The sequence below is a fragment of the Crinia signifera genome, chromosome 3 (genome assembly GCF_055691185.1).
Source record: "Crinia signifera chromosome 3, ASM5569118v1, whole genome shotgun sequence".
In the NCBI taxonomy this organism is placed as follows: domain Eukaryota; kingdom Metazoa; phylum Chordata; class Amphibia; order Anura; family Myobatrachidae; genus Crinia; species Crinia signifera.
Genome location: NC_139219.1, coordinates 293,483,841 through 293,511,239, shown reverse-complemented (window position 1 = coordinate 293,511,239; position 27,399 = coordinate 293,483,841). Strand labels below are relative to the sequence as shown.

Genomic DNA, 27,399 nt, shown 5'->3' with positions numbered 1-27,399 from the left:
CATATTCTTGTCATCACTCAATGCAAAATATATTGCAATCACCATAAACATTAATTAATAAATAAACATGTTGATGAGCATCATATATCCAGGTCTGTTATAGACAGGGGATGTGCCCAAATCAGTTAATATTATTGTTGCCCACACCTGCAGACCATATTTTCTGCCAGAAACATATATCACACAAACACACAGACATAAATATTTATATAGTCCTTATATTTTTAGCTTCTTTACTACTGTATAGCTGGAGAGATTTACTGGGTTAGTGCATTCGAACTTACACTCCACACCATCAGGCACCAAGACCTGCCCCACAGACGGAGTCATAGAAAACAGTTTAGCGGATTGTTCTCGTTCAGCCCTCGTGGGGCTACAGTGTCCAAGTTATAAATCCACTCTGCTTCACGCTGCTTAAGCGCCTTGACCCGATCCCCTCCTCTCGTAGGCAGCACTATGTGGTCAATCAACATCGATTTGATGGAAGCTACCTGATGTCCAAGTTCCATACAATGTTTCGCCACGGGTTTATCTGTTTTGCCCGTCTCGAGTGCGAGCCGTATGGTATAGCGATGGTTCGCCATTCTCTCCCGGAATGGTCTACTGGTCATGCCTACATAATAGTATCCACAAGGGCATACTAAAATGTATATTACAAATGCGGATGTGCATGTTAGTCGATGTTTGATTTTTATGCGTTTCCCACTATGTGGGTGTGCTACAGTGTCACCAGTGAGCATGGCGTTGCACGTTGTGCAGCCTTTACAACGGACACATCCAGGTCTACCTGACCGGAGCCATTGTGCGCTCTTCTGGCTAGGTCGCAATGTTGGGCGCATGAGCATTTGTTGCAGACTCGGATTTTTTCGATATGCCATCATAGGTGGTGATGTATTCTGCAATTTCAAAGCCGGGTCACTCTGTATTATTGGCCAATACTGTTTATAGATCCTCTTGGTGTTATGAGCTGTGTGGTCATAAGTGTTCACATGTACCATCCGGTTATCACTTGAGACACCTTGTGCCCTGGACCTTGGGGTGTGATAGCGTATTTTCGCCTTGGTAAGGCATCTCTCTATTACCTGTGGTGAGTACCCTCGTTCGAGGAAACGTATTTTCATCTCCGTTAATTGTACAGCTGTCCGCTCTTCTGTAGAATTCGTCCGTAGTACCCTTAGAAACTGTGAGATGGGTAGGCTCTCTTTAAGTTGTACAGGGTGTTGGCTTGTTGCCTGTAACAAGGTGTTTCTGTCTGTTGACTTTCTAAACATTGTAAAGCCCAGTCCTGTCCCATCTCTAAAAACCAATACATCCAAAAATGTGATCTCTTGGTGGCTGATGGTGTGTGTAAATCGAATTGGCTCAGGCACTGCATTGAGACCCTGAATCATCTCCAAAAAAGAATCTCTTGTTCCAGCCCAAATCAAAAAAATATCATCAATAAAACGAAAATAGCATAATAGTTTATCACTAAAGAGTGAAACAATGTATTTTCTTTCGTAGCAAGCCATGTATAAGTTGGCATAAGCCGGTGCCAGATTCGACCCCATGGCGGTGCCGTTAACCTGTAAAAAGTAATCGGCACCGTACATGAAGTAATTTTTTGTGAGCACTAGCTCAGTCAGTGACATAATAAATTCAATCGGGGGTCGATGATGTTGAGCCTCAATCAAATGTTCACGAATTGCTTTCATACCATCACTATGCGGTATTACCGTATACAATGACTGGACATCCATTGTGGCCAGCCATATCTCTGTCTCTGGGAGTCTGATTTGCTTTATCTTTGTAAGGAAATCAGATGTATCCTTAATATAGCTCGGTGTTGTACATACCAGTGGTTGCAAAAATCGATCGATATACATTGCCAACGGCTGTAGCAGTGACCCCCTGGCCGATATAATTGGTCGACCAGGGGGGTTGTCCAGCCTTTTATGCACCTTTGGCAATGTATAAATAATGGGGGTCACGGGGTGGTCCACACTTAGGTACTTCGCAGTGTTGGTGTCAATCCAACCCGATGTGACTCCCATACCGATAGTCATATCGATCAGGGACTTCAAGGCGACCATAGGATTAATGTCCAGTCTATGGTAGGTGTCAGTGTCATTAAGCTGTCGCTTAATTTCTTTATCATAGTCGCCCCAGTCTTGGACAACAACCGCCCCGCCTTTATCTGCGGGACGGATCACTATCTCCGCATTTTTCTTAAGAGCAGATAGGGCCTGTCTCTGATCATAGTTCAGATTATGGTATTTAGGTTTGGTCACCATGTCATGTGTCATATCACGTTCGGTCATACGTACAAAGGTACTGATACTAGGGTTGGTCGATGTGGGGTCAAAGGTACTTGGTCTTAGCCCCTTGGGTTGCATCAGTGTCTCCTTGCTGGGCACCGAGTCAGCAAAGTGTTCCCTTAATCTTAGCTTTCTCCCCAACCGGTAATTGTCAACAACCCAATTGAAATGATTATGGGCAGATGTCGGTACAAAAGATAGACCTAGGGAAAGTACCGAAGATTCTGCGGTACTTGTTTCCTAGAACGGCCACAATCGTGAGTGATCGTGGCTCTTAATTAAGGGACACGATCCTCACGATGTGGCCGATTTTTTACAATTTTTTCCCTTTGATTGACAGAAATCGGGTCAATCGGTCGGTCGCGACCAATTAAAATCGGCCGCGATGCGACCGACCGATTGACCCGATTTTTCCATAGACTTCAATGTTAAAAAATCTTTTAACATTGAAATCGGTCGGTCTTGTGCCATTATAATGGCACAAGATGAGATGGACTTGATTAAGTCCATCTCACATAGGGAAAAATGATACAAAAGGTGAAATGGGCCAATATGACCCATTTCACATTTTTTATGTGCCCGCCATGACCCCACGATAGACGTCAACCCGAAGCGTGGCGAGCGCAGCGAGCCCGCGAGGGGCGGCGGTGCGCGTCCTCCGACCTTTTCATTCCCCTACTATCCACTAGGGCGTGGAGTGAGAATAGAATAGTGTGGCGAGCGCAGCGAGCCACCGAGCCCGAAGCGTGGCGAGCGCAGCGAGCCCCGCGAGGGGACGCGTATACCTGTGAAGTTATACGCGTCCCCTCGCTGCGCTCGCCACGCTTCGGGCTCGGTGGCTCGCTGCGCTCGCCACACTATTCTATTCTCACTCCACGCCCTAGTGGATAGTAGGGGAATGAAAAGGTCGGAGGACGCGCACCGCTGCGCTCGCCACGCTTCGGGTTGACGTCTATCGTGGGGTCTAGCCCACTTAGTAACATTTGGGGGGGCAATTGAAAATAATAATGTGAAAAAAAAAAAAAAAATCGGGTGAAAAATCGGTCGGTCGGATCGGTCGCATCGCATGCGACCAAATCGCATGCGATGCGATCGATCCGATTTTTTATCTTACGACCACAACGATCTAAATCGTTGTGGCCGTGCTAGGAAACAAGTACCGATTCTGCCTCAGTCAGTTGGTGCGCTGATAAGTTAAACACCAAATCTATGTTCGGGTCTTTCGGTCGTTTTTGCCTCCACCCGCCGCGCCTCTGATGGGACCTCCTGCGCCCCTGCCTGCGCGGTTGCGTGGGCGTAAGGTTGGATCTAAAAAAACACCTCGTTCAGTTTTGTTGTCACTGGAATCTGTAAATTCCCCTTCTGAAGAGGATTTTGTGGAGTAATTACTAGGGTTACTACGCTGTTTACGATACCTTGGAGGTCTACGTCCTGTGGGTCTCTGTCCTTCCCCTACCAGCCACCTATAGACCGTATGTGTTTTGTAGTCTGTGTTAACAGTTTCTAACTTCTTTCTCTTAAACTGCAATAGTTCCTGATGATAAGTGTCTATTTGCGTTTTAATCTTGTCCAACCAAGGTTCCGATTTGTCGCTAGTCAATTTCTTCAAGTATGAGCTCTTAAAGCTCTCTATTTCACTTCGTACTTTAGACAGTTCACACCCCACTTCTCCAACCACAAGTAACAACAAATCAGCAGAACATTTATTGAGCACACCACACCACCTTGAGCAGAAGCTCGGATTGTTCCTGCCCAAGGTTGGTACGTTGGCAATCCGAAAGCCACGCGGTATCTTCTTGGTACGATGGTATTCACTAAGAAACTGACCATGCAATAAAAGGTCAGTCTCTCGTCTTCTAAGCTTTAACAGTCTATGGTACAAATCGGTAGAAGTTTCTGCTGGTAGTTCAGCAAAATCTATCTGATCAAAATATATTTTGTCAGCGTCATCATCGGTTAATGAGATGAACGCATTCTGTGCTGCTGCTAGCAAATCATCATCCAAGAAGACACCAGCATTTTGTGACATAATAACCTCAATCCAACAAAATTACACAGATTTGCTAATGTTTGGGCCTGGAACAAGCAGATTTCAGATATTTCAAGTTTGGAGCCAAAAAATCAAAAACTATCAATCATAAAAACTATAAAAAAATACAAATGTCAAACTTAAACAAAAACAAACAAAAAAGAATGAGATTTGTTTAACTTCTATACGAGCCGTTCTAAGCTTGTATTACCTCGCTGGAACGCATATGGATCGTGCTGGAACGCACGGCCATATTGCCTGGCCGAGTAACAGGCGGCTAGGACCAATCAGAGAGTATTGTTTGATCACATGGGGCGCATTCAAAGTACTGCCCAGGCATCCGTACAGCTACTACAACAGCTGTCTACAATCTAATCAGCTGGGAGTGCTATTTAAGAGGTGAATGGAGACAGGGTCAGTGTATCCTGATGCCTGAGCTGTTAAGACGTCAATTGATGCCCTGTCTTGAGAAAGGCCACTTGCTGGCCGAAACGTAGACTGACTACTAAATGGTGATGTACTTTAATTAAATCTCTTTCATTATAAGAATATGGTGAGTGCCCTCATTGGATTCACTTCCTAAACCTGTATATAATTGGGACAGATACTTGTCACCCTAGTGGTGCACCCCAGCGAACTCTATAAAGGTGGTCGTGAGTGCGGAATTACTGGAAACTGTATTGTGTTAACCTGGACTAAAAACCCTGCGTTTAAACTTATTCTGCACCCGCAAATTAAGGACTATTGTATAAACCTGTACTGTTGGGAACAACAGCTGACCGTTCAGGAGAACTGTCCTCAATCAGTGCAAGCGGATAATGTGGATGTCATTTTTTTGAGTTGACATTCTTTTTTGTTTGTTTTTGTTTAAGTTTGACATTTGTATTTTTTTATAGTTTTTATGATTGATAGTTTTTGATTTTTTGGCTCCAAACTTGAAATATCTGAAATCTGCTTGTTCCAGGCCCAAACATTAGCAAATCTGTGTAATTTTGTTGGATTGAGGTTATTATGTCACAAAATGCTGGTGTCTTCTTGGATGATGATTTGCTAGCAGCAGCACAGAATGCGTTCATCTCATTAACCGATGATGACGCTGACAAAATATATTTTGATCAGATAGATTTTGCTGAACTACCAGCAGAAACTTCTACCGATTTGTACCATAGACTGTTAAAGCTTAGAAGACGAGAGACTGACCTTTTATTGCATGGTCAGTTTCTTAGTGAATACCATCGTACCAAGAAGATACCGCGTGGCTTTCGGATTGCCAACGTACCAACCTTGGGCAGGAACAATCCGAGCTTCTGCTCAAGGTGGTGTGGTGTGCTCAATAAATGTTCTGCTGATTTGTTGTTACTTGTGGTTGGAGAAGTGGGGTGTGAACTGTCTAAAGTACGAAGTGAAATAGAGAGCTTTAAGAGCTCATACTTGAAGAAATTGACTAGCGACAAATCGGAACCTTGGTTGGACAAGATTAAAACGCAAATAGACACTTATCATCAGGAACTATTGCAGTTTAAGAGAAAGAAGTTAGAAACTGTTAACACAGACTACAAAACACATACGGTCTATAGGTGGCTGGTAGGGGAAGGACAGAGACCCACAGGACGTAGACCTCCAAGGTATCGTAAACAGCGTAGTAACCCTAGTAATTACTCCACAAAATCCTCTTCAGAAGGGGAATTTACAGATTCCAGTGACAACAAAACTGAACGAGGTGTTTTTTTAGATCCAACCTTACGCCCACGCAACCGCGCAGGCAGGGGCGCAGGAGGTCCCATCAGAGGCGCGGCGGGTGGAGGCAAAAACGACCGAAAGACCCGAACATAGATTTGGTGTTTAACTTATCAGCGCACCAACTGACTGAGGCAGAATCTTCGGTACTTTCCCTAGGTCTATCTTTTGTACCGACATCTGCCCATAATCATTTCAATTGGGTTGTTGACAATTACCGGTTGGGGAGAAAGCTAAGATTAAGGGAACACTTTGCTGACTCGGTGCCCAGCAAGGAGACACCGATGCAACCCAAGGGGCTAAGACCAAGTACCTTTGACCCCACATCGACCAACCCTAGTATCAGTACCTTTGTACGTATGACCGAACGTGATATGACACATGACATGGTGACCAAACCTAAATACCATAATCTGAACTATGATCAGAGACAGGCCCTATCTGCTCTTAAGAAAAATGCGGAGATAGTGATCCGTCCCGCAGATAAAGGCGGGGCGGTTGTTGTCCAAGACTGGGGCGACTATGATAAAGAAATTAAGCGACAGCTTAATGACACTGACACCTACCATAGACTGGACATTAATCCTATGGTCGCCTTGAAGTCCCTGATCGATATGACTATCGGTATGGGAGTCACATCGGGTTGGATTGACACCAACACTGCGAAGTACCTAAGTGTGGACCACCCCGTGACCCCCATTATTTATACATTGCCAAAGGTGCATAAAAGGCTGGACAACCCCCCTGGTCGACCAATTATATCGGACAGGGGGTCACTGCTACAGCCGTTGGCAATGTATATCGATCGATTTTTGCAACCACTGGTATGTACAACACCGAGCTATATTAAGGATACATCTGATTTCCTTACAAAGATAAAGCAAATCAGACTCCCAGAGACAGAGATATGGCTGGCCACAATGGATGTCCAGTCATTGTATACGGTAATACCGCATAGTGATGGTATGAAAGCAATTCGTGAACATTTGATTGAGGCTCAACATCATCGACCCCCGATTGAATTTATTATGTCACTGACTGAGCTAGTGCTCACAAAAAATTACTTCATGTACGGTGCCGATTACTTTTTACAGGTTAACGGCACCGCCATGGGGTCGAATCTGGCACCGGCTTATGCCAACTTATACATGGCTTGCTACGAAAGAAAATACATTGTTTCACTCTTTAGTGATAAACTATTATGCTATTTTCGTTTTATTGATGATATTTTTTTGATTTGGGCTGGAACAAGAGATTCTTTTTTGGAGATGATTCAGGGTCTCAATGCAGTGCCTGAGCCAATTCGATTTACACACACCATCAGCCACCAAGAGATCACATTTTTGGATGTATTGGTTTTTAGAGATGGGACAGGACTGGGCTTTACAATGTTTAGAAAGTCAACAGACAGAAACACCTTGTTACAGGCAACAAGCCAACACCCTGTACAACTTAAAGAGAGCCTACCCATCTCACAGTTTCTAAGGGTACTACGGACAAATTCTACAGAAGAGCGGACAGCTGTACAATTAACGGAGATGAAAATACGTTTCCTCGAACGAGGGTACTCACCACAGGTAATAGAGAGATGCCTTACCAAGGCGAAAATACGCTATCACACCCCAAGGTCCAGGGCACAAGGTGTCTCAAGTGATAACCGGATGGTACATGTGAACACTTATGACCACACAGCTCATAACACCAAGAGGATCTATAAACAGTATTGGCCAATAATACAGAGTGACCCGGCTTTGAAATTGCAGAATACATCACCACCTATGATGGCATATCGAAAAAATCCGAGTCAGCAACAAATGCTCATGCGCCCAACATTGCGACCTAGCCAGAAGAGCGCACAATGGCTCCGGTCAGGTAGACCTGGATGTGTCCGATGTAAAGGCTGCACAACGTGCAACGCCATGCTCACTGGTGACACTGTAGCACACCCACATAGTGGGAAACGCATAAAAATCAAACATCGACTAACATGCACATCCGCATTTGTAATATACATTTTAGTATGCCCTTGTGGATACTATTATGTAGGCATGACCAGTAGACCATTCCGGGAGAGAATGGCGAACCATCGCTATACCATACGGCTCGCACTCGAGACGGGCAAAACAGATAAACCCGTGGCGAAACATTGTATGGAACTTGGACATCAGGTAGCTTCCATCAAATCGATGTTGATTGACCACATAGTGCTGCCTACGAGAGGAGGGGATCGGGTCAAGGCGCTTAAGCAGCGTGAAGCAGAGTGGATTTATAACTTGGACACTGTAGCCCCACGAGGGCTGAACGAGAACAATCCGCTAAACTGTTTTCTATGACTCCGTCTGTGGGGCAGGTCTTGGTGCCTGATGGTGTGGAGTGTAAGTTCGAATGCACTAACCCAGTAAATCTCTCCAGCTATACAGTAGTAAAGAAGCTAAAAATATAAGGACTATATAAATATTTATGTCTGTGTGTTTGTGTGATATATGTTTCTGGCAGAAAATATGGTCTGCAGGTGTGGGCAACAATAATATTAACTGATTTGGGCACATCCCCTGTCTATAACAGACCTGGATATGATGCTCATCAACATGTTTATTTATTAATTAATGTTTATGGTGATTGCAATATATTTTGCATTGAGTGATGACAAGAATATGAATAGTACCATGATATGATAACCAGCCCCACAGAATGCACGATATTATCTGCATAGAGCTTTTGAATTTTAATATAACCAATAATGACAAGATATCTATGATGGTATAATATATAACAATGATATTCATGTTTAAAGTTTGTAAACTGATTATTGGTTCCATTTGCCTCTTATCTGATTAGACACTCGCTGAATACTAAAGTGCCCCTCTTATAAGCCCCTGCTGTATAGTACCACGAGTAATGATAATATCCAGAGATAATATTGAATAGCTGGAACGCAGTGGCGTCCCCTGGAACGCACGGCCATATTGGAAATGCTTATGGCGATTTCTAATAAGCTGTTCCAGTATGAATGAGTGACACCCCAGACCGCTGACACATATGGCATAGTGGCGTGATCTGCACTAAGCAGTTGAGATTTGTTTAACTTCTATACGAGCCGTTCTAAGCTTGTATTACCTCGCTGGAACGCATATGGATCGTGCTGGAACGCACGGCCATATTGCCTGGCCGAGTAACAGGCGGCTAGGACCAATCAGAGAGTATTGTTTGATCACATGGGGCGCATTCAAAGTACTGCCCAGGCATCCGTACAGCTACTACAACAGCTGTCTACAATCTAATCAGCTGGGAGTGCTATTTAAGAGGTGAATGGAGACAGGGTCAGTGTATCCTGATGCCTGAGCTGTTAAGACGTCAATTGATGCCCTGTCTTGAGAAAGGCCACTTGCTGGCCGAAACGTAGACTGACTACTAAATGGTGATGTACTTTAATTAAATCTCTTTCATTATAAGAATATGGTGAGTGCCCTCATTGGATTCACTTCCTAAACCTGTATATAATTGGGACAGATACTTGTCACCCTAGTGGTGCACCCCAGCGAACTCTATAAAGGTGGTCGTGAGTGCGGAATTACTGGAAACTATATATATATATATATATATATATATATATATATATATATATATATATATATATATATATATATATATATATATATATATATATATATATATTTATTTTGTGGAGATCCGGCACTCCGTTAAACAAGTCACTGAACCTGAGTGCCTTTACCCAAATAAACAATCTTCAGGTGTGGAGGGGTTAAAGAGACTCCAGCGCACGGCACCTCAGGAAATTTTCAAAGTAGTGAAATTTAATGATATGTTTCGGGTAGATCACCCCGAAACGTTGTAACATTAAATTTCACTACTTTGAAAATTTCCTGAAGTGCCGTGCGCTGGAGTCTCTTTAACCCCTTCACACTGCAGAGAATATATATATATATATATATATATATATTTTTATTTTTTTTATTTACAGTTTCTTATATAGCGCAGCAGATTCCGTTGCACTTTACAATAGTAGACAGTGATAAGACAAACTGGGTAACAGACTTGGAGGTAGGAGGGCCCTGCTGCAAGCTTACAATCTATATTATCTCATGTTACTTTAAAAATAAAGGGCAGATGTAGTAAGCATTGGCAACTGATAAAATGAAGAGTGAAAAACTAACAGCCAACCAGCTCCTAGCTGCCATTTTTTCCCAAACATGGCCTGTAACATGCTACTTGATCTCTCTCCAAGGCTGCCTTAGATCAGACACCCGGCTAAAGGTGTGAGCATGTGAGCCCTGGGCTATTAGTTTCATTACTGTAGTCTATAGAATGGCAATAGTAACCTGTGTACACTTCTTAATGGTCTAAACAAGTTGATGAGGTTTTGGAGCAGTTTGTTTATATTAATGCAGGGGGTCCCATGTCCTGAGCTTGACCCCCACAGCTGCAGCACTGCAAAGACAGGAGTCATGACAAGAGGAGGCTGCTTATGTGGGCACACAGCACAGTGCTGGGAGAGGGAACAGAGCAGCAGGCACTGGGCACACCGTACTGCCCCCATATAACACCGGCCCCTGCATGCAGGGGGTCTCACTCTCTGCTCTATCCTGGTCGGGTGGGCACAGTTCTCGCTACAGCAGGTAAAACTACCAGTCCCAGCACGCCACAGCCACCGACTAAGGCCCCCACACTCTGAACCGCGCCACTCACCGAGACAAACGAAGAGCACGGACTTGTTCCCGGAGGCCGCCATGTTCCGTACGGTCCTTACACGTCGGGCAGAAGCGGTGTCGCTGTACGGCACTTAGTCGTCCTCAGCACTGCCTGTCTGAGCTGTGTGCCGCTGCCACTGGGCGGCCCTGGGGTGCTAGACCCGCTACCACCCACCCCGCCCACAGCAGGGGGGCGCGTCACATTGTGTGAGATGACATAGAGTGGCGACAGAGTGCGGGTGAGAGGAGGGCGGCAGGTGCTGTAAGCCCCGCCCCCCACTCACCTGTGCACCGCACATCAGGCCGGGCCAGCAGGTGCACTGTGCCGCTGCTGCATGGAGAGGAGGCGAGACCGGCTCCACGAGTGAGTATCAGGAATCCCTGCCTGGGCTTACAGGAAGGTATAGGGAGAGCCATCCCCTTCTCCAGGGCTTCCATTCCTAGTCCTCCAGCCCAGTTACCCTAACACTCCAGGTGTTAAGGATATCCCGGCTTGAGCACGTCTGACTTAATTAGTACAGTACTTCAGTCAGTCTGGTTATACCGTTTTCTGCTCACGCACGTTACTGGGTTCAGGAAACCCTGCCCTGGTGATATCACTGACAGCCCAGGTGCCCATCTCTTTATGTTCCATGTAACTAAAATAGTGAGCTACAGAACACTGTCCTGGGTCCAACCAAAATACCATTTAGCATTTAAGTGGGACTATGTAAAAACCGGACCGGACTAGACTCCGGACCGCCGGACAGGACATCAAAATCTGCAGTCCGGAGCTTATAGGGTCCGGTCCGGGGGGGTGTCCTGTTGGGGGGTGTCTTGTCCGGGGGGGGGTCCCTGTGATAGCTATCATCAGGGACATGGGGAAGGGGAGATTACAGCCTCCCCCTGTGGTCCGGACTGTCCGGTTTTTGCTACATGGCCGGACCATACAGGGAGACTTTATTCTACCCCTCCTCCTCTCCCTGGTGACAGGTGTCACAGGCAGAACCCCCAGACAGGACACCCCCCGGACCGGACGCTACAAGCTCCAAAATGCAGAGTTTGATGTCTGGTCCGGGGGTTTTGTCCTGATCCGGTATTTACCCATACCCCATTTAAGTCAGCGTTGTCTACCTGACCCTCTCATTCAGGGAGAAAATGTTCTGTTCCTGGACATCCCTGGTAATGTATGAGTCCCATCACCTGTGGTGAAACACCTTTCTTATCAATTACCTAGCTCACCATAGATAATGGCAATCATACATTACCAGGGAAGGCCAGGAACAGAGCATTTTCTCCCTAAGGGCGGGGTGTATTAAAATACATCGCCGCCTGCCCGCCGCAATGCCAGCACATATGTACTAACATATGTGGCTGACATTGCGGTGCGGTGACAGAGACCCCCCGCGATACCTGTTCTGTGATGTGCCTCCGTCATATCCCTGCTGCCTGCCTCTCCCCTCACGCCGGGGACAGCTAAGCAGGCTGTCCCCGGCGCCGCCTCCTCCCCCCCTGCAGCCGGAAGGACGTCCGGCTGCGTCACTAGGGGGAGGAAGGGCTTACCTTCCGGGTCCAGGAGGACCTGGACTAAGGTAAGCCAGAGGGGGGTCGGCTGAGGCGTCAGGCGGTGAAAAGAAGCCCATAGGCTCCTATAGGGTATCACCACCCAAAGGTGGCGATACCCTACACTGCGGTAACGCGGCGGCAAGGTTTTAATACATAGGAAAATGTGGTAAATCGGGGGTTCCCTTAGCCCTGAAGGAGAGGGTCAGGTAGGCAACCCTAGTTTAAGTGATGATGGCCAGTGTGTACCAGTGATATGTCTGTGATTGGCAGTGCTCAGAAATATCACATCATCGCATTGTGTGTATGGGTATCACAACATGTGGGACACTGTGTAGGGAGAACACTCTTCTGGATCAGTCCAGCAATATACGGTATCTGCAGATCAGTTGATCAGCAGATATATCTGCCAGTGTGTACCCAGCTTAAGTAGTCCCCATTTTTGGAATCTATTCCTTTCTTTGGGTAATTTCCTTATTACTTTTTTCAAAGCCGACATGGAAATAGGTGGTCCATTTATTATTCAATATTTCAACATTCAACAGGTGTTTTGGGGGTTTGTCCAAATATTAAGTATCTCCCGAATGTAGGTAAAAGGGACCGCACCAGTTATCTCAGAATGAGATTGTAGTTTATGGGCTACTGTTGGCACTGCCAGCCTCCACTTACTGCCCTAGTAGTGCTGGCAACTGCGGAGTGGTATCAATCACAGCCTTGGTGGTGGAGCCAGCAGTTACTCACACAGTATCTCCACCTCCCAGCGTCCCTGCCTCGGTGACTCCGCTCCATTCATATTGCCACTTACCGTCCTAGCATTGTTGGCAATGGCAGCAAATGCATCATTCACAGCCTTGGTGATGCTGGCAATCCCAGCAGGCACCACTGCTCCCAGAGTTCCTGGGGATATCTCACGAGACCTTGCTCGCCAGCTCCAGCAGCACCAGGAAGTGCTTTCATCCGAGAGCAATCTATTTTGATGGCTGAAAGTTAGATTGTTTAGAAGAAAGGACCGTCACTTTGATTGTTGTTTCTTGAGGCCTGGATACTACCTGTATGTTCGAGCGTATTGGGAACTAAAAGGACATCCTTTACTGCTCACATTTATTCTGTGTACTGAATGCCAAAATTAGTAGCTTCATAACTGGTCAGACTTGACAGACCTGCTTTTCCTTTCTTTACCCTCCTATAGATGTCTCTTGCAATTTTCAGGAGTGATTTGCAGCACAATCTAAATAATATTAAAGTACATAAGTTATAACCTCATAGCCGCACGCCGGTGCTACACTGATCAATTTAGAACTTAGTTTTTTATGGGACTAATTTGTAACTAGGCAAACAAGAGGCGCAGAAATGTATGTAACATATTATAGTGCGTGATCACAATTACAGGCATATGTTAAGTTATACAATACGGCGGATTCAGAGGTGGGCGCTATTCACACAGACGCTGTGCCTTTGTAAGAAGAAGCGGTGCAAGATTATGCAAAAGCCGGCAAGTAAATAAGTAAAATGACACCCACTGCTGGCTCCTGTGATCCGCTGATGCATCTGATCATCTGCAGGAACATCAGACATCTGAGGTTGCTCAGGATATCCTGTGTAGTCACGCTGCCGGGCCACTTAAGTTGGGTATGAGGACCCCATTCCATTGGCTTTTGGCTCCATATGTAAAGGGCATACACACAGGGCAATTTCAGCCCCATTTCTAAGCAATATGACTAGATTGCTTAGAAATGGAGCACTGATCACTCCGTGCGCAAGAACTGCAGCAATGGCTATCACCCATAGGGAAGACAGTGCTCAGCACACAGCATCGTGGGGTGCATCACTGGTGCCGTGAGATGTGCTAAGCGATCGTGTTTAAGCCCGTCGCTCAGCACGAGACAGCAGTCGCCCCCACCTGCACTATACACGGTATTACCAATTTTGAAAACAAATTTGCCCTGCGATCAAGTTTGAATTCGGAGGATTGTGCAAATGGAAACGCCCATTATTGTAAGTAATGTGAATAGACGGCCATGACTTCTTTTTAATACAAATTCAATTCTGATGTTATCCGATTGGAGGGTTCCATATACAAGCCACCAATCAGAAGTGGGTAGATAGTGCTACGCAGGGCTATTTTTCAGCAGGCTACAGCAGTAACTGAGGCCCTTATTCTAGTTCACTCTTTCTGACAAAATCCTTCTTAGATGGACAAAACCATGTGCACTGCAGGTGAGGCAGGTGTTACTTGTGCAGAGATAATTAGATTTGGGTGGTGTTTTACTTCAAAGTGAGATCTATATTGCAGTGTAAAAATAAAGCAGCCAGTATTTACCCTGCACAGAAACAAAATGACTCCCCCCAAATCTAATTCTCTCTGCACATTTTAAATCTCCCTCCCTGCAGTGCACATGGTTTTGTCCATCTAAGAAGGATTTTCTCAGAAAGAGTGAACTAGAATAAGGCCCAAATACACTATAAAGTTTACAAGGGCCTACATAAGAACAGGGAGAGGAGTGGAAAGCCTGGTCAGTCCTCTTTGGAGAAGGAACCACTGTGCAAGCAAAATCAGTGGGAAGAAATCTGCAACACTTCACCTGGTTACAGTCTAACAATATATTGGCCGATAGGTTATACCCATTACGTGGTGCCATGAATAGGCTGGAAACTGATTCCTGAGGGACAAATTTGCCTAGTGCTAAAACAGAAAGAAGCGGGAGACTCCGTTTGCAATAATTAGGATACTTTTCTTCCCTCCCAGGGCACACTGCCTTAGTAGAGCATGTGGGAAATTCCCCCGAAAGGAGCGGTTGTAAAGCAGGTTCCGTATAGCATCCGTGAGGCACAGTGGCAGGCAGTCCAGAAAAAGGTGAAAGAGAAGCTCCAAATTGGAGCCATAGAGGAATTTTTGCAGTGACTTTAAGCAATTTAATCAGGTTTGATGCATATGCACTACCACAGGTGGATGAATTATTTATTTATTTACTTTATTTACAGTTTTTTATAGAGAGCAGCGTATTCCGTTGCGTTTTACAATAGGAAACAGTGATGAACCAAACTGTGTAGTAACAAACAGACATAGAGGTAGGAGGGCCCTGCTCGCAAGCTTACAATCTATAGGGATAATAGATGGGATTCCATAGCATGGCAGTCCCACCAGATTGCCAGACAGTCATGATGGGACTGCTAATGGATATGGGGGTTCTGGAATATGTTAAGCTTGCCATAGTGGTGAGTTTTTAGGGAATGCTAGAAGAGAGTCTGAATGTGCGTGGAAGGGCATTCCATAAGGTGAGTGCTGTCCGAGGAACGTCCTGCAGTTGTAAATGGGAATGACATACGTAGATCTTGTGTAGAACATAGAGATCTGGTGGGGATATATTTTGACATAAGTGAAGAGATATATGTTGGTGTAGTCAGGTTAATGGCCTTAGTGCAGAGATAGACATAAGCGCTCAAGTTTGTCAGGATGTTATGAGAGGGAGCTGCTGAGCATTGGGTGTGTCCAAAACACCCAGTAAAATTGCTTGTGTTTTAGGTATAATACCAAGCGCTCACCTTAAAGGTGGGACGCCGCTTGCTGCACGACTTTTTCATACGTTGCAAATATCCCTGTCAGTATGTGAACTTCAACACACAACAGGAACTATACTATCTTCATCTCCAATCACCCACCATTGACTTCTTCTGGAAGCTACCATACTCCCGGTTGCCCCAGAAACCAATACAACCCACTCCTGCATCAAGTGCAGAGTTCAGTTCTCCACTGCAATCCCTGGCCAAATTGAGACCGCTGCAGTCACCTGTGATTGGACATAGGTTCCACGTTAGGGACCTATGGTTTAAAGGGGTCCCCATAAAGGAAACCCTTAAGCCCCGCACTAAGGCCACACAGAGTGATACCTCGCTGGCCTATTCCTGCGAGTTAACCAGGACCTTTATTTCATTTTATATATATTTTTTTTTTAATTATATATTTTTGCATTTTTATTTTCTTCATTAGCATAATTGTATAAATTTTGCATGTACGTTTTCAGCATTAATAAATCACATCATTATTCTTTTATCCACGACTGACTCTTCTTCTTTATTCTTTCTACATAAACTACACCTCGCATTTAAGGTGAGTGCTTGGTATTATACCTAAAACACAGGTTAATGGCCTTGAATGTGAGTAGAAGTATTTTATATTGAATGTGGTAATATACAGGCAACCAATGGAGGGACTGACAGAGCGGATCAGCAGACTTTGAATGTCTAGCTTTGAAAATCAGCCTCACAGCTGCATTCAAAATGGATTGTAGTGGTGAGTGTCTTTTCTTAGGGGGACCAGTAATGAGGCAATAATCAATGCGGGATATAATGAGTGCATGGATTACAGTTTTTGCCGTGTCTTGTGTAAGATATGGATTAATTTTGGATATGTTTATTAGTTGCATGTAACATGATTTAGAGACAGATTGAATGTGAGGAATAAAGAACAGTTCAGAGTCGAGGATGACCCCTAGGCAGCGAGCTAGTGGAGTAGGATTGATTGTTGTGTTCTCAACAGTGATAGAGATATGAGGTTGGTAACTACTTTTGGCTGGTGGGAATATAATTAATTCTGTTTTGGAAATGTTGAGTTTGAGGTGGCGAGGTGAGATCCAAGATGAAATGGCAGAAAAACACGGAGCAATACTAATGGCGTATATTCAGGGAAGGATAGATAGATTTGAGTATCATCCGTGTGCAGATGATATCGAAAACTGAAATAGCTGATTAGTTTGCCACGAGAGGAGGTATAGATTGAGAAAAGCAGAGGACCTAAAGCTGCCCATAGACGGTCCGTTCCCGTACCATCCGCTCTGTACTACTACGTTCATCGTACGGTACAAAAAGTATGTGCTACACATACTTTTTGTACTAGCTGTTCATCGCATTGCATGCACAAGGCATGCGATGCGTACTATTTAAGTCCCAAACGGATCCGTTAAACGGACCGTGTAGGGGCACCTTAAGACTGAGCCCTGGTGTACTCCAACTGACAGGTAGTGAAGAGGAGGTAGAATCAGTAGAAAATGTTTCAATTAGTATCTTACAACCCTGGACTTCACAAAGGGATATTGGGAAATTTTCCCTAAGTGAGACTGCCAAGGACTAGACTTTTTGACGCCTGATGGCCAGTATCATTATAAAGTGCCCCCTGTTGGCCTACATGGGGCACCAGTAAAATTTTACAGTGCCATGGATGGCCACATCGGGTATGTTATTGCCTATCTAGATGACCTTGTTATCTATACAAACATTTGGGAAGAACACTTGATCAAAGTCCAAAAAGTGCTAAGCAGCTTAAGACAGAATGGGTTTGCAGCTAACCCAGCCAAGTGTACCTTTGGGCTTTCAGATGCCAATTATTTAGGGTATGTGGTTATCAATGGAAAAGTGAAAACCCAAGTGAGTAAAGTGTATGCAATTCAATCCTGGCCAAGACCTTTCACCAAGCAGCAGATGAGAACTTTCCTTGGGTTGGTAGGCCACTACCTGCGATTCATTTAAAATTTTGTATCCAGCGTGTTAGCCCTGTTGAAGGCCATTGAGAAGCTCAACCGAAAAAAAAAAATCATCTGGACCAAAACAATTGACACACCCTGGGAAGATATGAGGATGGCTCTGTGTACCAAACCGGTTTTACAAGCACCTGATTTCCAAAATTCTTGTCCTGCAGTCCGCCTCCTCCACAACAGGTTTGGGTGATGTTTATTAATACTCCATTATGGGGGAAGGAAAGCTGATTATCTACTTAAGTAAGAAACTGGCGCCACATGTAAAAAGGTATGCAAGAGCGTTTGGCATTAAAGTGGGCAGTCAAATCCCCGATGTATTATCTTCTGGGAAGGATGTTTATTTTAGACACAGATCACAAACCCTTGAGGTTAATGTACCTTAACAAAGAGGTCAAACAATTGGTACGCGTTGGTTCTTGACCCTCCAACACAAGCTTGTCGTACAGCATCATCCTTGAGGCTCCGCATAAAAATGCCACTTTCCGAAAGGTTTCAAAACCTTTTTATATATCTTGGCAGTGCACTACTGGCAAGCTAGATGTTTATATACCATGTTCTACCTGTGTTAATGAATTGGAATCTACTTTTAATCTGACTTGTAGGACCAGGCTGAATTATTGGTGTGCCAATAAATTATGTACTGTAATTTCTCCTGTAGGATCAAACACAAATGCCATATGAGAATTAGATTTATTCGTAAAGTTTGCATAACCATCCCTAGTCCGTTTTATATCTGACAAAGCCATCACAGCTTCCTGCCCAATGTCTATATTGAGAGTAAATGCTTCCTTTCTTTCCTCACATTATTTGGAGTTCCCGTCTAAGATGCATGTCTCCATGTGCTGCTCTGGTATCATGCAGGAAATTCAGCCGATTAGCCATAGATCACAAGCTGACAGCATGTTAAATTAAGATCATAGCTGGCCTCGTGATTGTTCTTTGGCAACTCTCCTAGCAATGATTGTCACAGTCAATGTAAAACATGTACCTGTTAGAACAGGGGTGGGGAACCTCAGGCCCGGGGCCGTATGCGGCCCCCGTAGCCGGTCTGAGTGGCCCGCCCACCCACCTGGCAGATTTGCCGCGAGTTAAGTACAGGGGAATTCTCGTGAGAGGTCGGTAGTTCTCGCAAGATTCCTCATAATCAACAGCAGCCGGAGCCTGTCAGTCCTATTCAGCGGCAGCCGCCTGAGCGTGGAATGGCTGCAGCAGGACAATTTGTAAGAGAAATTTTTGGTACTTGTGGAGTATCACGCCTCCCACGACCTTCATCGTATGCTGATCGTATGCTAAAAAATCGCATCGCATACGATCAAATCGCATGCGATGCGATCGTACCCGATTTTGCACTGAAATGCATTGAAACGTGTATTAAACTTGTGAAATGCCCCCAAATGCCCTTTTTCATAGTGCACCACCCCCACTATCAACGTTAACCCGAAGCGTGGTGAGCGCAGCGGTACGCGTCCTACGACCTTTTCATACCTCCACTATCCACGTCGGCGTGGAGTTGAGAATAGAAAGTGTGGCGAGCCATACGATGGGAGCCGTGATACTCCACAAGTACCAAATTTTTGCATATGGTCCTCAAAGGTTTTTTTCCCCATAAAAAATGGCCCTTGGCACAAAAAAGGTTCCCCACCCCTGTGTTAGAACATAGGTTGCTTCCCCCATGGAGGTCTGTACACACACGTCCTATGTGCAGTTTGTCACGGGTTGGGAGATCACCTAAATGAGATTCCGTCCTGTTGACGGCTCAGTGTATATTCCTACAGCTGTCTTCTGCACAAAGCCTCATCTATGTATAGTCTGCTACATGGTTATTGTTTTTAGCAAACTAAACTATTGCTGCGCACTGATCAATCCCCAATAAATACATTAGGGAGGGGTGTAGAGGGACACACGGGGGGTGGTTAATTTGGTTCACTCCTTCTGGCAAATTCCTTCTTAGATGGACAAAACCATGTGCACTGCAGGGGGGCAGATGTAAAATCTGCAGAGAGAGTTAGATTTGGGTGAGTTATTTTGTTTCTGTGCAGGGAAAATACTGACTGCTTTCTTTTTACACTGCAACAGAGATCTCACTTTGAAGTAAAACCCCACCCAAATCTTATTCTCTGTGCACAAGTAACCTCTACCCCACCTGCAGTGCACATGGTTTTGTCCATCCAAGAAGGAATTTGCCAGGAGTGAACCAAAATAACCCCCATAGTGTGTTGAATTAAGTGGCTCAATTCATGTCCTGTAAGTAAAGTAAAAAGATCAAGTAACTTTGTCTGGTACAAATTATGTTGCCATTCAAGGTGAGCAAATACATTTAGATTTTTTTCTGTTCAGGGTAAATACTGGCTGCCTTTGCATGTAGCCCACATGCGATCAAAATCTTTGTTTTTATGCTGCAATTTAGATTTCAGTTTGGACACACCCCGCCCTAAACTAAGTCTTTCTGCACGTTACATCTGCCCCACCTGCAGCGCAACCTGGTTTTGCCCAGTTTCTGACTTTATAAATATGAATATGGCTCGCTATTTGTCCCCTTTCAATTGTGACCTTTCAGTCTTTAACATAGCCCTACTCCTTCCCAGAGCCGTCTCTTGTTTTTAGTTATGCCCAGTGTTAGGAGGAGCGGCCTGGTTCTGATGTATGCAAATGCATTTATGCTTATGAATTTGCATTCTGAAACTGTGGAAAATATCTCACGCAGAATTCTTTATTTTAAAATAAATATAATTACATAAACCCTACAAAACAATTATCATTCTTTCTTCTCTCTTTTTGGAATTTGGAGCAGAGATCCTAAGTTTTCCCTCCGCAACCCACTTTCCTTACAGACAAAATTACTTGTAAATTAAATATTTGAACAAACTTGTACTCTTTCATACTTAAAGTGTGACAATCTCAAGTTTCCACAATCTCTATTGAGAAGAGCTTTCCTGTAAGGGGTTTTGAAACACTCTTGCTATCCCCAAGGGACAGCGTGAGGTTTTTATTTGTAAGGAATTGACAGAGAAATTTTCCATATTTGCGACCTTCGTTTGTGAAGAGTAGTCCATGCTTCGATATCAACCAACTGACTGCATCCTATAGGAGAATGCTACTCTTATACAAAAATAGTTGGTTGCACTATATAGTGTCAATCGAATTAGCTGCGTGTTGGGTCCTATGCAGCAACAGCTCCTACAAACTGTGAGGATGCTGCTGCTGGCAGGAGCCAATGAGACTGCTTGGGTTGCCTGGGTCCTGCCACCTGTGCAATGGATCTAACTGGGACCGGCATGTGCACAAGCTGCAGTGGAACTGCACCTGCACAAAACACTAGCTTCTGTGGACTGCATCGGCTGCAGCCCATAGAAGCCTGGTTAGGCTGCAGGAAAGGTAAGTAGTAGTTTTTTTTTTTTTTTTTGGAAGCAAACTCTATGCCAGGGATTGCCAAACCGGTCCACATCTTCCAAATCTCCTATCTGGTGCACAGCTGCAGTCTTTACTAACTCACATTTTCATACCTGCTGCATTCATTCCTACTATAGATGCACAGGTTGCCTGAAAAACATAAACTGTTGGTAAATCTTGAGGACCGGTTTGGCCACCCCTTTTCTATGCTAATTGCAGCACAGTCTGGCGATCTCAGAGGGAGAAAAGACCTCCCCCTGTGTGTGTGTGTGTGTGTGTGTGCGCGCATGAGACAGGTAGAACTTCCAATGGGAAATCACTGCCAGTCCAAGTGTAGTTGGTGCACGCCAAACACATACTGCATATTACATTAAATTTGCAATTCAATTCCAATCTCATTGATCTTCTAGATCAGGCATGTCCAAACTGTGGCCCTCCAGCTGTTGTGAAACTACACAACCCCTTGCCATAGTTTTAGCATTCCCTAATAGCAAAACTGTGGCAAAGAATGATGGTACTTGTAGCTTCACAACAGCCGGAGGGTCATAGTTTGGACATGCCTGTTCTAGATGGAATTCTGTTTAGTGTATGCCGCCCCTTGAGCAGGTGACAAGGTAGGACATTTTTTTTTTAGTATAAGTTAAAAATGTTGGGCCACAGTGAAGAGCCTTTTCTACACCCCTCTCGTACTTCTTCCTGGGTTAAAATGCCAGGTTACTTGGCCCGGGAAATGGTGCACACAATATGAATGGTCAGAAACACATTGTGGCCGCCTGCTGAAAAATAATCCTCCGACAGACGCCGAACAGTTACTGTAAGTGGTTAAGGTGGATCTGTTGCAGAAGTGTTGTTGGCTTAGCCAATGATAAGGGTATCAGAAGGCACAAAGCGCCAGTGTAAACAGTTTTTAGCTAATTGCTAGGTTGCTTTCTCATGAATATTGATTCACCTACGGTACATATAGCTGCCTGCATGGTGTATAGGCAACTGTCCGACTGTGTGCAGCCTCCTCCGATGAGGGCCTCTGTTGATCGTTGCATGCCCATTAAGTGAGCACTTAATGGGAATGTGTGGGGCCATTTTTTCGTCAATTTCTGCAGCGCTGCTGCCATTGTTTTTGCGGGACTCTTTTTTTTTTTTATTTTTATATTTTATTATTATTATTATTATTTTATTTATAAGGCACCACAAGGGTTTCGCAGCGCCGTACAAAGGAACAGTACAGGGAGACAAAACAGTATTACATTGAATATATAACAAAAAATAGAGTACAAATAATGAGCGCCACAGTTCAATACACATTACAGCTTAAATATAAGTAGTGAGGACTCAATCAACATACAACTAGAGGCTAGAAGCCAATGATGGAGATGGGTATGCAGACGAAGATGGTCACTGACTGAGTATAGGAGAGCTGTGAGTGAAATGTGAAGAGAAGAGGGCTTTGACAACAGGAGGGAAGAGGGCCCTGCTCGGAGGAGTTTATAATCTAGTAGGAAGGGGAGACAGACAGATTACAAGAGGTTCTTTAGGGGTAAGTATTGTGCCGATGGGCAGTACTTCATGTCCTACCATCCACTAGGATGTGGAGGGAGAATAGGATAGTGCCCGAAGCATGGCGAGCCAAGCGAGGGGACATGGTACACTTTGACGGTGTCCATGTCAACTATGTCGACACATGGGACAAAAAAAAGTGAAACCTTTTGACTGTCGACCTTTCAACCCTGTTGACCTTAGCCATTTTGATCTTCGGTGGTTGACCCAATGCCTGTCTACTTCATATGGGTCAACTAATGACCCATACCCATTTGCTGATTGTGTTAGGTATGTCGTTACCTTAACAGAAATCAAACCTCTGTTTGCACAGAATAATGGAACTAATAACCTCCTACACCTGTATCCGTTCCGTACGGGAAGACCCCGTAAGTCATTATAGCTGGTAGTGTTTCAGCTTGTGCTCTTGTTGTGTGGGCTTTTAATTTCCCAACCTACAAATTGGTTTCTAAAGTCTCAAACATCTAATAAGCTGTGACGTCTTCTCATTGTGCCGCTGGCAAGGTGCCGCGCTAAGTTCCACTCTAGGCAAGTCGCGCTCTTGTTAATTTGGCAAGCGATCTAATAGGCAGTATTATCTCAATTATGTATTTTTTTTTTTTTAAATCACCTGCGCTTGTAATAAGGAAATCTTACTTTTTGTACGTTTTTAATATCAGTGTATCATTATTAATATGTTATCTTGGAAAGCATATAGAAGCTTGGGAATAGGAAACCAATTAACGTTTTCGAAAGCAGGTTGCCTAAAATTCAGCCAAGAAGATGTATTTGTTAGTCATAATGCAAATGGCTTTGTGTTGACGCACTTGCCTTTATAAACGTACAGATTAAACAGTTAGTCAATCTCTCCGAGAGAGACTTCTTTGCTGACTCACCCATGCTCAATACCTTCCCTTCTCATCAGCCACCAGCGTTGTAAATGAAGCAGCTCCCAGCAGAGTTGCCACTAATCACCGCATTCGAAACCTATCAATTCAGCAAATCCTCTCGACAAAAATTATTTCTCTATTGCGTTCTACTTTTATCTCTTTCCTGAGCATCGCTTGAATACCTAATGCTCAATTATCAGCGTTCAGCGTACTTTATTTCTGCCCACAACAGATGTACCTTATTAGGGGAAGTCAGACCCGATACATTTAGACCTCCTCGTTGTGGAGTTTATGAGTTTAGGCACAAGCTTATTTATCAACCTTTCTATAGCTTGCTGCACTTTAGTCATGTACACAAAGTTCCTGCCATGTGGAACTTACGCGTTCATTCCCTAATAGTAATTTTGAGCCGGCATATGGCGAGTAACCAGTCTCCCTCCATCCCTCCCTCCCCTTTGTCTGGATAACCGACTAATGGTGGTCATACACTTAGCTGAGATATCGCATCCAGCCTCCCCGGCAGTGATAACCTGCAGACAAATCTTATGTAATTTACTTATGATTACGATCCATTGTGCAGACATAAGATTTGACACTTTTCACCTGATTTATCATCCAGATGCGTCAAAGTTGTGTAGTGCATCATACTAGTGTATGGCCATCTTAAGGCCCATACACACTGGGCGGCTTTGAGCTGAAAGTCACTCAAAACAGCAGGTTTGAGCGGCTTTCAGCTCAAAGCCGCCCAGTGTGTATGGCCCGGTGATGAGTGGTGAGCGCTGCTGCGTGCTCCCGCAACATCGCCGGAAAAGCCGCTCATCTGCTATGTATACCAGCAGATGAGCGGCTTTCAGGACGGCTTTGCATAGCGCTCCGCTTTCCCCGCAGCAATAACAGCGGTCATCGCTGTCCATACACGCTGGGCATAGTCGCCCAGTGTGTATGGACCTTAAGGGTCTCTTTTGTGTCCCTCACGTTGGGAGCTGTTGAGGCACATTCCTAGGTTTCCATTTTTGTGCGCATTGAGAAGACTGGGACAGACCTCCTAAAATGATATAGATCACATGTACACGGAAACACATTAGGATTACTTTGTGTCAGGAGCCTTTTTTTTTATTTTGCCGTTTTTCTTTTTTAAATTGTATTTATTGGAGTATAGGAAATCCACACAAGCATAGGGAAGCAGTCTGCAGTCTTTGGCTTGCTAGGAGGCAGTAATACTAACCACTATGCAGTAATGCTATTTTTAGTTTCCTGCACTTTACATGTTTAAATCCATTGGTTTTTGATGGACCTAGAACAAAGTGTAGCCAGTCAGCATTAGTAGTGTTAAATGCAAGATGATACTTACGTGTGCCTATTCCCTTGAGGGGTTATACTCAGCGCAATTTTTTGGCCAGCAGAATCTTGAGAACCTACTTTCCCACTTATTGGACCTTCCTTGCAGGATGCTTAATTAGTTCAGGATGCTTAGTGGCCCTTATTCTGGTTCACTCGCAAAGGCAAATTCCTTCTCAAATGGACAAAACCATGTGCACTGTAGGTGGGGCAGATGTAACCTGTGCGTGCAGAGAGATTTAGCTTTGGTGAGTTATTTTGTTTCTGTGCAGGGTAAATACTGACTGCTTTATATTTACACTGCAACATAGATCTCACTTCGAAGTCACCCAAATCTAATTCTCTCTGCACAAGTTACATCTGCCCCACCAGCAGTGCATATGGTTTTGTCCATTTGAGAAGGAATGTGCCTTTGCGAGTGAACCAGAATAAGGGCCAGTGAGTTATTTTTGTTACCAGTAGCATAGTGTTCATTCTAGCATACCTGCACCCCTTCAAACCATTGCTTTTCCGCTTTCCTGTCAGGGGCATCGCTCTCTGCTTTTGGTGTTTCTAGCCCACTCTGGTGTGTATGCCAGTGCTAAGATACAGACCAGAGTGTGCTAGAAGAATTAGAGCAGAGTGATGCCACAGGCCAGGAAGAGGAACTGCATCTGTTGTGACTGGTGCATGCTAGACTGAATTCGGAATTGTTTCTTTTAACTCCTTATTTAACTCCTAATTTATGTTCAGAAACAATGGGACAGATGTATTAAACCTGGAGAAGAGATAAAATTAAAGGTAATAAAGCACGGCCAATCCGCTCCTAGCTGCCAAGTTAGAGACAGGGTTTAAAAATGACAGTTAGGAGCTGATGGGCTGTTGCGTTATAACCTTCAATTTATTCTCCTCTCCAGGCTGAATACATCTGCCCCAGTGTTACCTAAAAAGCACTACAGAGTTTCACTGACACACCGTGCTTTCATTTTTTTCCACAGTGAATAATCCTATTCCTTCCAACTTGAAATCTGAAGCCAAAAAAGCTGCCAAAATATTAAGAGAATTTACTGAAATCAGTTCTAGAACTGGCCCAGATAAAATTATACCTGGTATGTATGATACATGAGTTTGTAAAGCTGATATTGCAAATGTTCAATTCACACCAAACTACACACAATAAGTTATCTCAAGTAGATCAGCTGTGATATTACATCACACGTTTCACATGCATTTAGCAAGGGCACTTTTTACCTGTGTCTGGAGCTCACTGATGACTAAAAAATGTTTTCCTTTTTTTTTTTTTTTTCAGCAGTCATGCTGTAGATCAGGGGTGGCCAAACCGGTCCTCAAGATCTACCAATGGTCAACATTTTCCAAATTCCCTAGCTGGTGCACCACTGTAGTCATTACTAACTGTCACATTTCCCAGTACACCTAGCTGGTGCACAGCTGTAGTCATTACTAACTGTCACATTTCCCAGTACACCTAGCTAGGGCACAGCTGTAGTCATTACTAACTGTCACATTTTCAAACCTGCTGCATTCATTCCTACTATAGATCCACAGGTTACCTGACAAACATGAACAGTTTGTAGATCTTGAGGACCGATTTGGCCGCCCCTGCTTTAGATAATGCACAATGCTTTCTAAATATCTATTGTTCTCTCATTCGTGTTCTTTTTATGCTTCTCTCTTCTTCCTTCTATTTTTTTTTTCCTGTCTCTGTTTTTGTGTTTGCTTCTCTTACCCTCCTATTTGCTCACTGTCGTACTCTCCCTCTGTCATTTCGTCTCTCGTTTTCTTGCTCTCCTTTCTGTCTTGCTCATTTTCGCTTTCTTTTTTGTCTCTTATTTCTTTTGGCTCATTCTTGGTTTTTCTTTTCCTTGTTTTCTCGTTCACCTTTTTTTACATGGTTTTTCTGCTTTTCTTACTTTTCTTACTCTCTTTTTGTATTCTCTTTTTTTTTTTTTTGCTCCTTTAACATTATAATATTTTCAGGGTACTCTTTACTTAGAAGGGCGCCCACGATTTTGATCGTGGGCATCGTTAGTAAAAAATCTCGGGCATTGAATGCACTAAAAAATCGGGTGCAATCAACCGACGAGATGCCCGAGATTTCCCATAGGGAACAATGTTAAATGTCTCAATTGACCCAATTTTCCTGTTCAATGCCTCAATTGACCCGATTTTTCCATAGGAAACAATGTTAAATGGGCCACAGAGGCCAAATAGGCACCCTGAAGTGTATAATGGCCACCCGAATTGTTAACGCCACCCCACGATCAACGTCAACCCGATGCGTGGCGAGCGCAGCGAGCCCGCGTCCTATGACCTTTTCATACCCCCACTATCCACGTCGGCGTGGAGTTGAGAATAGAAAGTGTGGCGAGCCACCGAGCCCGAAGCGTGGCGAGCGCACGCGGA

General features: G+C 44.4%; 2 protein-coding genes across 4 annotated transcripts in view; one reads left to right on the top strand and one right to left on the bottom strand.

Moving 5' to 3' along the window:
- ACP1 (acid phosphatase 1) overlaps positions 1-11,042 on the bottom strand; it is a 37,230-nt gene extending 26,188 nt beyond the window's left edge. For both annotated transcript variants that reach the window (XM_083178465.1, XM_083178464.1), the window contains exon 1: positions 10,771-11,042. In XM_083178465.1, the coding sequence (XP_083034591.1) occupies positions 10,771-10,813 (43 nt within the window). In that variant the 5' untranslated portion in view covers positions 10,814-11,042. The remainder of the gene's footprint in view (positions 1-10,770) is intronic.
- Positions 10,862-27,399, top strand: part of SH3YL1 (SH3 and SYLF domain containing 1) — a 76,210-nt gene continuing 59,672 nt past the window's right edge. Inside the window, exons 1-2 of one of the 2 annotated variants that reach the window (XM_083178463.1) lie at positions 10,862-11,136; positions 25,974-26,084. In XM_083178463.1, coding sequence (XP_083034589.1) covers position 11,136; positions 25,974-26,084 — 112 coding nt within the window. In that variant the 5' untranslated portion in view covers positions 10,862-11,135. The remainder of the gene's footprint in view (positions 11,137-25,973; positions 26,085-27,399) is intronic. The other variant, XM_083178462.1, reaches the window with a different exon arrangement.